The sequence below is a fragment of the Cucurbita pepo genome, chromosome 1 (genome assembly GCF_057944985.1).
Source record: "Cucurbita pepo subsp. pepo isolate OVF chromosome 1, ASM5794498v1, whole genome shotgun sequence".
NCBI classification, from domain to species: Eukaryota; Viridiplantae; Streptophyta; class Magnoliopsida; order Cucurbitales; family Cucurbitaceae; genus Cucurbita; species Cucurbita pepo.
The window spans coordinates 16,840,955-16,853,554 of record NC_141798.1 but is presented as its reverse complement, the minus strand read 5'-3'; the positions used below and the strand labels follow the sequence as shown (position 1 = coordinate 16,853,554).

General features: G+C 38.5%; 2 protein-coding genes, 1 long non-coding RNA gene and 1 other non-coding gene across 5 annotated transcripts; 2 read left to right on the top strand and 2 right to left on the bottom strand.

The window, feature by feature from the left end:
• Positions 1-44: 44 nt before the first annotated feature.
• Positions 45-150, bottom strand: LOC111782916 (U6 spliceosomal RNA). Its single transcript, XR_002813234.2, has one exon. It is a non-coding gene; the product is annotated as a U6 spliceosomal RNA (small nuclear RNA).
• A 1,430-nt stretch (positions 151-1,580) lies between these two features.
• LOC147794904 (uncharacterized) lies at positions 1,581-2,927 on the bottom strand. 2 transcript variants are annotated; one of them, XR_015420195.1, is made up of 2 exons: positions 2,774-2,927; positions 1,581-2,001 (listed from the first exon to the last, which is right to left on the bottom strand). It is a non-coding gene; the product is annotated as an uncharacterized LOC147794904 (long non-coding RNA). The 2 variants fall into 2 exon arrangements; XR_015420199.1 differs by lacking the exon at positions 1,581-2,001 and adding an exon at positions 2,563-2,623.
• On the top strand, positions 2,927-4,835 carry LOC111778859 (Eukaryotic aspartyl protease family protein). The gene is made up of 2 exons (XM_023658852.2): positions 2,927-3,311; positions 3,475-4,835. Exons 1-2 carry the CDS (start codon positions 2,952-2,954, stop codon positions 4,549-4,551), a joined length of 1,437 nt encoding a protein of 478 aa, XP_023514620.2. The 5' UTR covers positions 2,927-2,951; the 3' UTR covers positions 4,552-4,835.
• Positions 4,836-9,731: 4,896 nt separating this feature from the next.
• On the top strand, positions 9,732-12,325 carry LOC111792423 (high mobility group B protein 7). The gene is made up of 8 exons (XM_023673883.2): positions 9,732-9,946; positions 10,561-10,643; positions 10,732-10,780; positions 10,871-10,987; positions 11,103-11,160; positions 11,466-11,510; positions 11,586-11,672; positions 11,747-12,325. The coding sequence occupies exons 1-8, from the start codon at positions 9,831-9,833 to the stop codon at positions 11,804-11,806; spliced, it is 615 nt and encodes a 204-aa protein (XP_023529651.2). The 5' UTR covers positions 9,732-9,830; the 3' UTR covers positions 11,807-12,325.
• The last annotated feature ends 275 nt before the right edge of the window (positions 12,326-12,600 follow it).

Below are 12,600 nucleotides of genomic sequence, written 5' to 3'. Positions count from 1 at the left end.
AGGACAATATCTGCTAACAGTGGGGCTTGGGCGGTCGCAAACTTAAAAATTTGGACTATTTCTAGATTTGTGCGTGTCATCCTTGCGTAGGGGCCATGCTAATCTTCTCTTAATCGTTCCAATTTCATCATATGTCATTGGAGAGAGGAACGAAGCATTCTTTATAAGAGTGTGGAAACTTTTCCCTATTGGACACGTTTTAAAACCTCGAAGGAAAGTTCAAATAGGACAATATCTACTAGCAGTAAGCCAAATGTGGTGATAATGGTTCAATTATTGAGCTCGCTCATGCATGTCTTCGATTCCTATACTTAATTTTATAATCTGTTATGGTTATGCCATATTTTTGGTCTCAAATGGACACAATTGGTGGGCTGTGGTTGGTTTATGTTATCATTCTGTGCAATGCCTTTACGTTTGGAAGTGGATAACATCCAACACTTTTGATTATTATTTAGCTAATCACTGATGCATTTGTTCACTGATAAAGGAATCCTATTTGCTGATTAACACACTTATTGTCTTTTGTTGCATTTTGGTCCTTTCCTTTATCTTTGTTGAAGATTTGATCTGTTAACGTTCTTGCAGTTATTCCTAAATCTCCAGAATTGAAAATTTGAAATGCGTCGGCCAGAGAGGAGTTTCCACACCCTTATAAAAAATGTTTCGTTTCCCTCTCCAACCGATGTGAGATCTCACAATCCACCTCCCTTCGAGGCCCAGCGTTCTCGTTGGCACTCGTTCCTTTCTTCAATCGATGTGGGATCTCACAATCCACCCATCCCCCTTTCGGGGTCCGGCATTCTCGCTGGCACACCGTTCGTATCCATTCCGTTTCAGAGCTCAACGTCCTCACTGAAACACTGTCCGATGTTTGGCTCTAATACCTTCTTTGGACTTTCCTTTTTGGGATTCTTCTCTAAACAGGTCTGCTAGGTAGAGGGTTCCATACCTTTATAAAAAAGAATGTTTCATTTCTCTCTCCAATCAATGTGAGATTTCACAATCTTTTTGCTATCGACATTGAAGTTTTGAACCACTTTACTTAGAAGATGTCCTTTTCTTATGGGTTGTGTTTAAAATAATTGCTTTGGTTAAGTGTTTCTTTAATTGAAGGTATTTGCGGTAAGTACTACTTTTGATTGTAATTAAATAGGTTTATGAGGCAAACTTTTCCCATGGGGTCTCTATGGAAAAAGCCTAATGCTATTTTTTAATGCATTCATGCTTGTATACCACATTTTCTTTTTCTACTTTCAAACCTCCACTCAAAGTGTATTTATGTGTATGGACAAACAAAGATTTGGCTTCACTTTCTCCGATCGGTGGTGGAAAGCGTTACCCGTTCTAAAAAAGTTTTATCTTGTATTTAACTGTGTTCAAAGGGATGAAATTTTTATAGACTCAATTCTCTTCGGCCCAACGATCTAAGATTTTGTCGAAGCAAGAACCCTGTAATTAAATAAATTAATATCTATGCAATATTTTGATCAATAAGAGAGAAGACTAGAATTAGATTACCACTCAAAGATCTAAAAGCAAAGATTTGGAATCTTGTTCTAAATTGAATCATTTTACAATTGAACTTTAAATGGACTTTAAATTTATATACCATTTTGAGAAACCCCAACCCTTCAAATGCCCACTAAAAAGAGTTACGAAATTAAAATAATAAATAAAAGAAACCCCAACCTTCAAATGCCCACTAAAAAGAGTTACGAAATTAAAATAATAAATAAAGTTTTGTTAGGTCGTAACAAGTTGATAGAATCCCCTTTTTTACGTCCCCATGTCCCTCTTGTGTGGCGACATGGGGTCGAAAACAGGAAAGAGAGGGATGGGGTTCCTCTCACTTTTGGCATAGCAGGCCCCAATAAGAGGCTCGCACGACAGGCTATTAGCTTATTTGTAGAGCGCGTCCCTGGTAATTGCGTCGTTGTGCCTGGGTTGTGAGGGCTCTCAGCCACATGGATAGTTCAATGTGTTCATCAGCACTTGACCCTGAAATGAAATGTGAAAAAGTTATCAATGACAAGCTCGTGCTTCACTTCAACCTTGCAAATATTAACTTTCAAACCTCCAAATAATGACTAATGAACGCCCGGTTGAAGTATAACAATTAAATATACAAAACCTTCCTAATTCAAAGGTAAAATTATAAATTTACAAGAATGTTAAAAATGAAATTTAAATAGTTGTTGATTTAGAAGTGAGAGAAATACAAGAATGATGAAAGAGTATTAATGATTGTGCACAAGACTAGAGGCTCATCATTTAAAGCCAATAAAGCAAAATGCATGAGATTCATTCATCCATCCATGCCTGTGTATATCTTCAAATGAAATTTCGACTCAACTCAATAGTCTATTGTTAATTATTTTAAAAAGAAAATAATTATCTACCGAACATGTTACATTAATGCTAATAAGAATTACAAAAGTCAAATATGTTTCATTTTCACAATCATTTAGAAGTAGGATAGAGTTCGATTGTAATACTACTTCGAGTTAGTCACGTGTTCAAACAAAAAAATATCAACCTACATACCGATACCGATACAAAACACGGGTTTCTTTATAGCTTTCGTGAGGGAGAGATAGGTGTAATCCAGCATGCATGCACCCTATAGTCAACATAAACATTATACAAAACTTTCAAACACACTCAAAAAGTCTACGTAAAAACAAACAAAGCCCATCATCAGCCACAACCAGCAAAAAGGAACACATTTTTATATCTATACATTCTATATATACACACACACACACACTACCTTCAGCTTCAGCTTCAGCTTCAGCTTCTTCTCCATTTCTCTGCACAGAGACACTCAAAAACCATTAGAACTCTAATCATACTCCAAACCCCACAAACTCTCTCTTTTTCCCTTCCATATTTCCCACACTTTCAAGCCATCATTTCTCATTCTCAAGCTCTCAACTACTAAAAAAACCATGCTACCCTTCTTCCTCCTTCTTCTTCTTCCTCCTCTTTTAACCAGAGCCGCCGTCGACACGGTGGCCACCGGCCTTGCGGCTAATTACCCGGCCACCCAACTCCTACATGTCAAAGATACAATCAAAGAAACAGAAATCAAGCCATCTAGACTACCACAGGACCTTGAACTCTATGAAAACTACCCTCCAATTGACAACAGTACTCAGAATCAATGGAAGCTTGAGCTCTTCCATAGAGATAAGCTGCCCCTCAACTTCGACCCCGACCATCGTCGCCGTTTCAAGGAGCGTATCGGAAGAGACGTCCAAAGAGTCTCTTCTCTGCTCCGCCGGCTTTCCAATGGCAGTGACGAGCAGGTGATTTGGGGGGGAGCTGACAGGGAAGGAAGGAGGGAGGCAGTTGCCCTCCTTTCAATTTATATGAATATACTCAAGATTTTGTAGCTTTTCCTTTGAGTGGCCGTATAGATTATATTTAAAAGGTTAGGAGGTAAAAATTTGTATGTTCCACCTTTTGCAGGTGACGGATTTCGGCTCCGATGTGATCTCCGGCACGGAACAGGGGAGCGGAGAGTACTTTGTGAGGATCGGCGTCGGCAGCCCGCCGAGGAGCCAATACGTGGTGATTGATTCCGGCAGCGACATTGTTTGGGTGCAATGCCAGCCCTGCAGCGAATGCTACCAACAATCTGACCCGGTGTTCGACCCGGCTAGTTCCGCCTCCTACGCCGGGATCTCCTGCGATTCGTCGGTATGCGGCCGTCTCGACAACGCCGGCTGCAACGACGGCCGGTGCCGGTACGAGGTGTCGTACGGTGACGGCTCATACACTCGCGGCAATCTCGCTCTAGAAACCCTAACTTTCGGCCGAGTCTTGATCCGAAACATCGCGATTGGATGCGGTCATATGAACCGTGGAATGTTCGTAGGAGCCGCCGGGTTGCTCGGCCTCGGTGGCGGCGCCATGTCGTTCGTTGGCCAACTCGGCGGCCAGACCGGCGGCGCGTTCAGCTACTGCCTGGTGAGTCGAGGAACCGAGTCCACTGGAACGCTGGAGTTCGGCCGCAGTGCTATGCCAGTCGGCGGCGCGTGGGTTCCCTTAATCAGAAATCCACGCGCGCCAAGTTTCTACTACGTAGGGCTTTCAGGTCTCGGAGTCGGAGGGATCCGAGTTCCAATACCCGAACAGATCTTCGAACTCACCGATCTAGGGTACGGCGGCGTGGTGATGGACACCGGCACCGCCGTGACGAGACTGCCAGTGCCGGCATACGAAGCATTTCGAGACACTTTCATAGGGCAAACGGCGAACCTACCACGATCGCGCGAGGTATCAATCTTCGACACATGCTACGATCTAAACGGGTTCGTATCAGTTAGGGTACCGACGGTATCATTCTACTTCTCCGGCGGACCGATACTGACGCTGCCGGCGAGAAACTTTCTGATTCCGGTGGACGGAGAAGGGACATTTTGCTTCGCATTCGCAGCATCGCCGTCGGGATTGTCGATAATAGGGAACATCCAACAAGAAGGGATTCAAATCTCCGTTGATGGAGCTAATGGGTTTGTGGGATTTGGTCCAAGTATTTGTTAATTAATCAAAATTCAAAGGGCAAATCTGTCATTTTCAATAGTTTCTCTTTTTTTTTTTTTTATTTAATTTAATTTTTTTAGTTCAACTATTGGAACCTACCAGCAAAATAGTAGACATTTACACTGCTAACTACTATCTTATCCACTAAACAATGCTCGGTTTCATTTTTTAGGTTAAAGTATAAGCTCGATGCTAAAAAGTATCATGTTTAGTAAGTCCCCCACTCCGAAAATGTTTGTAATACGTCAACTTTTAGTATAGTAACTAATAAGACTATCTACGTACACATGTCCATGGACTTGCCTCGAACCGAATGGGTAATCACAACAGAAAACGTGATAGACAGAGGGAGAGAAATTTTTTTCCGTTAGGTAAATGAGGTCAAGGTAGGAACATCTCTAATTCTATGTCTAAATAGATTTGCTCCTTACATAGTCACTAAAAAAACATAATTTACGTGAAAAACTAATAAAAAAAAAACCCGAACCCACCAAAAAGAAACTCCACTATAAAAATTATTACAATCCCACAAAATATTTTTTCCGAACTCATTAAAAAAAAACCCCTTTTTTTTTCAATATTTTGACAAAAACTATTACAGGTCAAGCTCAGTTCTAGCAGATATTGTCTTTCTGTATAACGCTTCCTCTCAAGTAATGATTCAGTTCCCCTTTCCAATCGATGTGAGCTTGCACAAAAACCTTAATCGAGATAGAAAAAAGTAACTTTAGATTTAAACGAAGAGTCGAAAAGGGGTTAACCGTGGTTAAAAAAAGGGTCAAGCATTGGCAATGAGAAAATGAAAGAGGATGTCCAACAGCCCAAGTTCACTGCTAGCAGATATTGTTTTTTTCTTTAACAACTTCCTCTCAAGGAATGTTTCGTTCCCCTCTCCAACCGATGTGAGCTCTCACAAAAATCCTGATCGAGATCGAAAAAAGTAACTTTAGATTTAGACGAAGAGTCGAAAAGGGGTTAACCATGGTTAAACAAAGGGTCAGCATTGGCAATATAAAGTGGGTCAAAAAGAATGGGCAAAAAGGGAGATGTGAATAAAAAAAAAAATTAGGGTATTTGAGCAGTAAGGTTCCAAGGGATCCCTTTAAGCTTTTAAGTTATTATAAATAATAAATAAATAAATAAATAAATAAATAAATAATTGAAGGTCTTGAAATGATGAAGTAAGGGAGCCACCACTAAGGTAGACATGTGAAGCCATCACTAGGAGCTTTGGTCTGCCTTTGAGCTTCATTCAAGTAATGAGCTTTTGTAAAGCCATTTGCTTTTTCCTCTTTTTATGACATTGTGAAATCAATATTCATTACTTTTGTCGCCCCTTTTTTCGTTCCGGACGAGTTAAACGATTCGGCATTGCATACATTTATACATTCGTGATTAGAAAAAACGTCGAGTGTCGAGTGTCGAGGTCTTGGAGAGATGTTTTTGGAAAATCTACTAGGTACCCGAGATAAGAATGATTTCGTTACTAGTTTTCTGAGTGTTGATGTGTGTTAGACATTTGAATTCTCGGTCAAATTCAAAAGGCTAAAAATAAGCTTTTAAAAACATGTTTTTTTTTTCTCGCTGGAATTCGTAGGTCAAATAATGAGACCTTAGTAATCGGATTTAGCCTGTCAGATTTGAGGGTGTTCAAATGATCCGAGAACCCGACCAATTTGGACTATCTAAACCAATCCACAGGTTAGATTTTTTTTTTTTTTTTTTTTTTTTTTTTTTTTTTTTTTTTTTAATTTTGGGTAGAGTTTAGGGTTTAGGGTTTAACTGGCGAGTCCAACCCTAATTTTTTGGTTAACATTTTATTTTAGAGTTTAGGGTTTAGGGTTTAACTAACGAGCCCAAATATTAGGGTTTAGGGTTGAATTTAGGGTTTAGGTTCGAGCTTGTTAGTTATTTATTTATTTTTATTTTTTTTGTCGTATCAACCTAACCAAACCATAAATAGCGTTACAACTCAACCGTACCATTTAAGATTATTATGAAAATTAATAATATTTGACGTTTATAATGTGCGGTAACTTTGAACCCTAATCAAACACCTAAAAGTGCTCAAATTGGAGTTGGGGATACCTCTATTTTCGGATTGAATTGGGTTGAAGCCCAAGCCCATCATTGGCAGATATTGTCCGTTTTAGCCCGTTACGTTTTGTCGTTAGCCTCACGGTTTTAAAACGCGTTTACTAGGGAGAGGTTTCCACACCCTTATAAGGAATGCTTCGTTCTCCTCTACAACAGATGTGAGATCTCACAATCTACCCCTTGGAGGCCCTGTGTCCTCGCTAGCACACTACCCGGTGTTTGGTTGGTTTCTGATACCATTTGTAACACCACAATCTCACCACTAGTAGATATTGTTCGTTTTAGCCCGTTACATATGACCGTCAGCCTTACGTTTTAAGACGCGTTTATTAGGGAGAGGTTTCCACACCCTTATAAGGAATGTTTCGTTCCCCTCTGCAACTGATGTGGGATCTCACAATCCACCCCCCTTGGAGACCCTGTGTCCACGCTAACACATTACCCAGTGTTTAGTTTCTGATACCATTTGTAACACCACAATCTCACCACTTGTAGATATTGTTCGTTTTAGCCCGTTACATATGACCGTCAGCCTTACGTTTTAAGACGCGTTTATTAGGGAGAGGTTTCCACACCCTTATAAGAAATGTTTCGTTCCCCTCTGCAACCGATGTGAGATCTCACAATCCACCCCTCTTGGAGGCCCTATATCCTCGTTATCACACTACCCAGTATTTGGTTTCTGATACCATTTGTAACACCTCAAGTCCACGGTTAGCAGATATTGTACGTCTTAACCCGTTACATATGACCGTCAGGCTTACGTTTTAAAACGCGTCTACTAGGAAGAGGTATCCACACTCTTAACAAAAATATTTCGTTCTCCGTGAGTCACCTATCCAACTAACCTAAACTTTCGGGTTGGTCCAAAAGTCTTCTCCAATCCAACTCAACCCGTGCACAGCCCCAATTAAATCAAATGTTGAACTATCGAATGTAGTGAAAAATATCGACCTAAAGATCGACACGTATCTAATTATTGATGCAAAAGTAAATATAAACAAAATAAGGTAAAAAAAAGAGTGATGTTAACCATAGTGCCCACTTAATTCCCATATTTACTTTATGTCCCAAAAAGTAAAAATTTGCCCAAGAAATTTGTGAAAGGTGAAGGAATCAAATAAAGGCAATGTGTAAGCTTTAGTCAGAATCAATCAAAGGATCATTTTGGATATACAAATAAAATACTTTCATTTTCTCCCACATTTTTTTCTTCAAATAATTGTTACTCAAATATGACGTCATTTTTACATCTAAATTCTAATGCAAATAGTAAAAAAATCATTATTTTTTCTAGCCTTTACCTTTATTTAGAAGGGCAATATCGTCCAAACACATCCCGGATGGGACGGATGAGATGAAGAAATAAGAGGGGAGAGATTTTTCTCAGATAGCTAAATGGGGACCGGGATGAAAATTATATTATCTATCCTCATCCTCAACCCTGATTCTTCCCCAATTCCCGTCCCAGCCTACTTCACTTATATATATATATATATATATATATATATATATATGTGTTATACTTTTCTTACATTTTTTTAATATAAATTATATTAGAAAATGAAATTTGTCTTTTGAAAATTATTTAAAATGTATATATTGGGAAAAATAAATCCAAAAAAAACCCGATCAGTGCAAACTTTTGCAGGGAGTCTCGCTACAATTTTTGAACAAATAAATGAAAATTTTTGTAGGGACGGAGAATGAAATAGGAGGTAAAAACGAGGACGAGAAAAGCTATAACATGTATTGATTTTTGAAATTCATGAATATCGGAAGTAGGTAACGTAATTCTCATATAAACTTATAAAACGAAAAGGAGTTGAGGGGTCCTCTTGATGATAATGGGTTATTATCCAAAGTTTGTGAAAGGTTATTTATGGCATGATTGCTTGGTCCCTCGTGGTCGGATTAAAGGACCAATTTGACTTAGCCACCTAATAAACTCGAACCCTTTGATTACGAGAGTTCTTACGATTTTTTTGTTTAATTTAGACCAGAAGACATGCTGACTAAACTAGTTAAGCTAAGCTCAAATTGGTAAAAACACGTGATTAAGAGTATACTTACATATTAGTTTTAGGAGGTGGGGAGGAAACAAGGTCGAGATAGGGTTCGTATTTTGTAATTTAGACATCTCTTGAACCACATTGCATATTTGAATAATTCCTTACGACAGTAATATCCATACGGTACGTGAACGAACAGTAGATCCTATGTGAATCCACAACGTTAACCCTATTTAAACAAAGTTACGTTAGAAAATCTCTAATAAGCCTCTTTCAAACCAATTTCACACCCGGACAAATTCTTCACTAAATCAAGCACATAAATAGACCAAGGGTGCCTAAACGAGTCTAATTAAATCAAGCACACGAAGTTGAGAAATGAACTGGACAATGTTAGATCGAGTTGAGTTCATTATTTAATAAGAATTATTTGAGGATCTAAAAAATGTCTCGACCCTATCCAACTCAACCTCAAACACCCATAACAATTATGTTATATTGCTCGTCGTACACTAGGCACGATTGAGGTGGAATCCATCTCGATCTCTCGTAAACATGTCTCCCCATTTCATATGCCAACCCGATTTACTTTTATTTATTTATTATTATTGTCGTTCTTCAATGTTTTTTTTCTTTTTTTCTTTTTTTTTTTTCTTTTTTTTTTTCTTTTTGCTAATTAATCATTTAAAGGAAAAAAATTTCAATAGAAATTAGCTTATATAATTTTTTTTAAAACAATCAATTTATTTAAATGTTTTTTTTTAAAAGGAGTATCATTGAAACTGTTAATTTAAAAATCTTTTAAGAGTTTCATCCAAGCCCAAGCCCAAGCCCAAGCCCAAGCCCAAGCCCAAGCTCAAGCCCAGGTTTATTCAAGGCCCAATAACCTGAGCCCAGGTTTATCTAAGGCCCAATAAACCGAGCCCAGGTTTATCAAAGGCCCATTTGACAGGAGTATGAATTTGGAACGTCGATACAAAATTGATAAAATCAACGGTAGAAGATTGATCCAAGTCAGAGATCTTCGTGAAACGATATAAAATGCGAGGATTAAGGGCGCCAAAATTTAGATAACAGTGGCCACTTGATTTTTCCACCGCGAAAAACTTCCCATTACCATCAGTTCTTCTGCATTTTCGGAGTCACCGATTCAGCGGCGGAGAAGAGGAAATGGCCGTTCGAAGATCGTCGAATTCGAGGAAGAGAGTGGATGCTGCTCCCTCCGACGCCGCCACCACTGGCCCTTCCCTTGTGAGAGCCAAAGACGGCAGTGCTTTTGCTCGATGGTGCGTGTTTCTTTCCATTTTCTCTATGGATGTTATGGTTTGTACACCGACTGGGTTGAGAGCTAAAGAGGACGGAGTCACATTCCTGAATCTTTGTAACTTGTTTTCTTTATGCTTTGATTTCTACGTTGGTTGAATCGGCGTCTGTGTTACACTTTCCTAACACTCCATTTCTTCGAATATTTTCGGAACAAGTTGTGTTTGGAGTGATTTTTGCTTTGGCATTGATAATGTATGCCTTTTTTCTTGCGTTTTAATCCGATTGTGTTATAAAGTTGAATGAAATATTTGCTTTCGTTATGAATGTTCTTGTTGATGTACGATTATTTCTTACCTTTATAACTTGGCGCGTTTTTACTGCTTTTGTTTTTTGTTGGTTTCATTGGTGTGTTCGTACTGTACCTTCCTAACGTTCCATTTCTTCAATTATTGTCGGAAGAGATTATGGTTTACGGTGTTTTCCTTTTGTTTGTTGTTCATTCAATAACAATGTGTGGTTTTCTGTTCGCATTTTTAGTTTGATTTTGATAGTTAATGAAAAACATCAATAAGTTTCTTGGCAATGGAAGAATCTGATTTCTCTGATTTGAATGGTTGATTTCTGGCTGTTACAGTGATGAGTGCGGCAAAAGTGTTCCGGCCGCCCTAATCAGCATGCACAGCTGTAGCCTCGATACCAAAATTAGAATGAATTTAGGTAATATCCGTGTGGATTCGTGAATATTTTTTTTTTTCTTTCGGATTCTTTTCTGATTTGGAACTCTTACTGTTCTCGTTTCCTGTAGAGGCTCAGACTGTCGAGAAGCAAACTCAAGCTAAAAAGCCAGCTGAAAGGTGTCTTATCCGTCGCTATGCTCCTCTCTCTGCACGTTATTCTTTATTCTTACCTGGTTGAGCTGATGTTTTGAGTTAAATTAACTACAGGAAAAGATCAGCACCATCGGAACCAAAAGCCACTAAATCCAAAACGGACAAGAGGAAGAAGAAAGACAAAGATCCAAATGCCCCCAAGCGCCCTCCTACAGCCTTCTTTATCTTCATGTATGCGAATTTCCCACATTCCTTCTGCTCTCAATTGTCAGAATCATTAGATTTATAGTGTTATTTCCTATTTACTTGAATTTTAACTGAATTTCAAATAATTGTAATACTTCAGGGACGACTTCAGAAAGTCATTTAAAGAAGCAAATCCTGAGTCTAAAGGCATTAAAGAGGTTAGCACAGACCCATATCGCTTTGTGTAGTAACGGTGAGAGGAGAGAGAAATGAGTGCCAATGAGGATGCTGTCACGAAAGGGGTGGATTGTGAGTTCCCATGTTGGTTGGAGAGAAGAACGAAACGTTTTTTATAAGGGTGAAAATCTATTTCTAGTAGACACGTTTTAAAAACTTTGAAGGGAAGGAAAGCTCAAAGAGGATAATATTTATTAGCGGTGGGCTTGGATTGATATAGTAATTATGACGAGGGATCAAATTATTGTATGCTCTGTCTCATGATCGAGTATTTCAATCTTTTCAGGTTGCAAAGGAGGGTGGTGAGAAATGGAAATCAATGAAAGATGAAGTGAGATTACTTGCCATCTAAAAGCACGTCTATGTTTATGAATCCTGTCATTTAAAACTTAAGTTGATTGAACAGGAGAAGAAGCCTTACCAGGATAAAGCTGCTGAGCTGAAAGCAGAGTACGAAAAAGCCTTGGAAACCCGAAACGCTGAGAACGAAGATGTGAGATTTGAGCTCTCAACTGTCTGAATCCATTTGATTATTCATTCAAATGCTAATGTGGGATCTTTGTTCAGGATGAGAAAGACACAGAAGAGGTTACAGAGAAGGAGGCAGAGAAAGTAACAGATGAGTAAAACATTCCCAAGTTAGTCTTTTGTGATAGTAAATAGCTAGAAACAGCTTCATCTTGTAAATTCTGTCTAATTTAGCCACAAACCGCTGTTGGATTCTATGGCTGCGTTAGAAGCAAATATAGTACAAATACTCGGTTTTTGTGTTGTCATTTTTTTTGGGTCATTTTTTATCTACATGAGTATTAGTGCGAGACCCACATCGGTTAGAAATGAGAAAGAAACATTCTTTATAAACATGTGAAAACCTCTGTCTACCAGACACGTTTCCACCAGACACGTTTCAAGGATTGGTGACCTTTTTCTTTTTTTTCTTTCTGTTAGGTTTGTGTCTTTTTCTTTGAATTTGAACCCATTTGTCAGGACTGAATTTGAACCCATTCTAACTAACCCAATGAGAATTAGAGTGCCTAATGGGTTGGGCTTTTGTAAAACTTTTTGGCCTTTTCTGCCAGTTTTATGGCCATATGCGTCCGCCATTTGTTTGAATGATATCATATTTTGGTGCATGTTCTTGGAATATGCGACTATGTCCACATTTCTCTTTCTATTATTGGACGTATACACCTTTGTCAGCATTATAACAATTTTTCTTTGAAGGCAAATATTTCATCCATTTATTACATACTATTTTTAAAATTAAAAAATGGGGCAATTTTGGTAGTTTTGTAAAAGAATTCAAGAACTTTTTGGATGGAAAATGCACTTTTGTTTAAATACCAATACTTTGCACTAATAATTAAGAAAATTCAACATCAATTACCCAATTTGCAGCTTGCGTGAATAAAGAAGGAAGA

Bases quoted from the DNA above. Each gene is read 5' to 3' on its own strand.
- LOC111792423 (XM_023673883.2), top strand. From the start codon at position 9,831: ATGGCCGTTCGAAGATCGTCGAATTCGAGGAAGAGAGTGGATGCTGCT. The intron at 11,161-11,465 runs GTTAGCACAGAC...CAATCTTTTCAG, and splicing joins AGTCTAAAGGCATTAAAGAG to GTTGCAAAGGAGGGTGGTGA. The intron at 11,673-11,746 runs GTGAGATTTGAG...ATCTTTGTTCAG, and splicing joins GAAACGCTGAGAACGAAGAT to GATGAGAAAGACACAGAAGA.
- LOC111778859 (XM_023658852.2), top strand. From the start codon at position 2,952: ATGCTACCCTTCTTCCTCCTTCTTCTTCTTCCTCCTCTTTTAACCAGA. The intron at 3,312-3,474 runs GTGATTTGGGGG...CACCTTTTGCAG, and splicing joins CCAATGGCAGTGACGAGCAG to GTGACGGATTTCGGCTCCGA.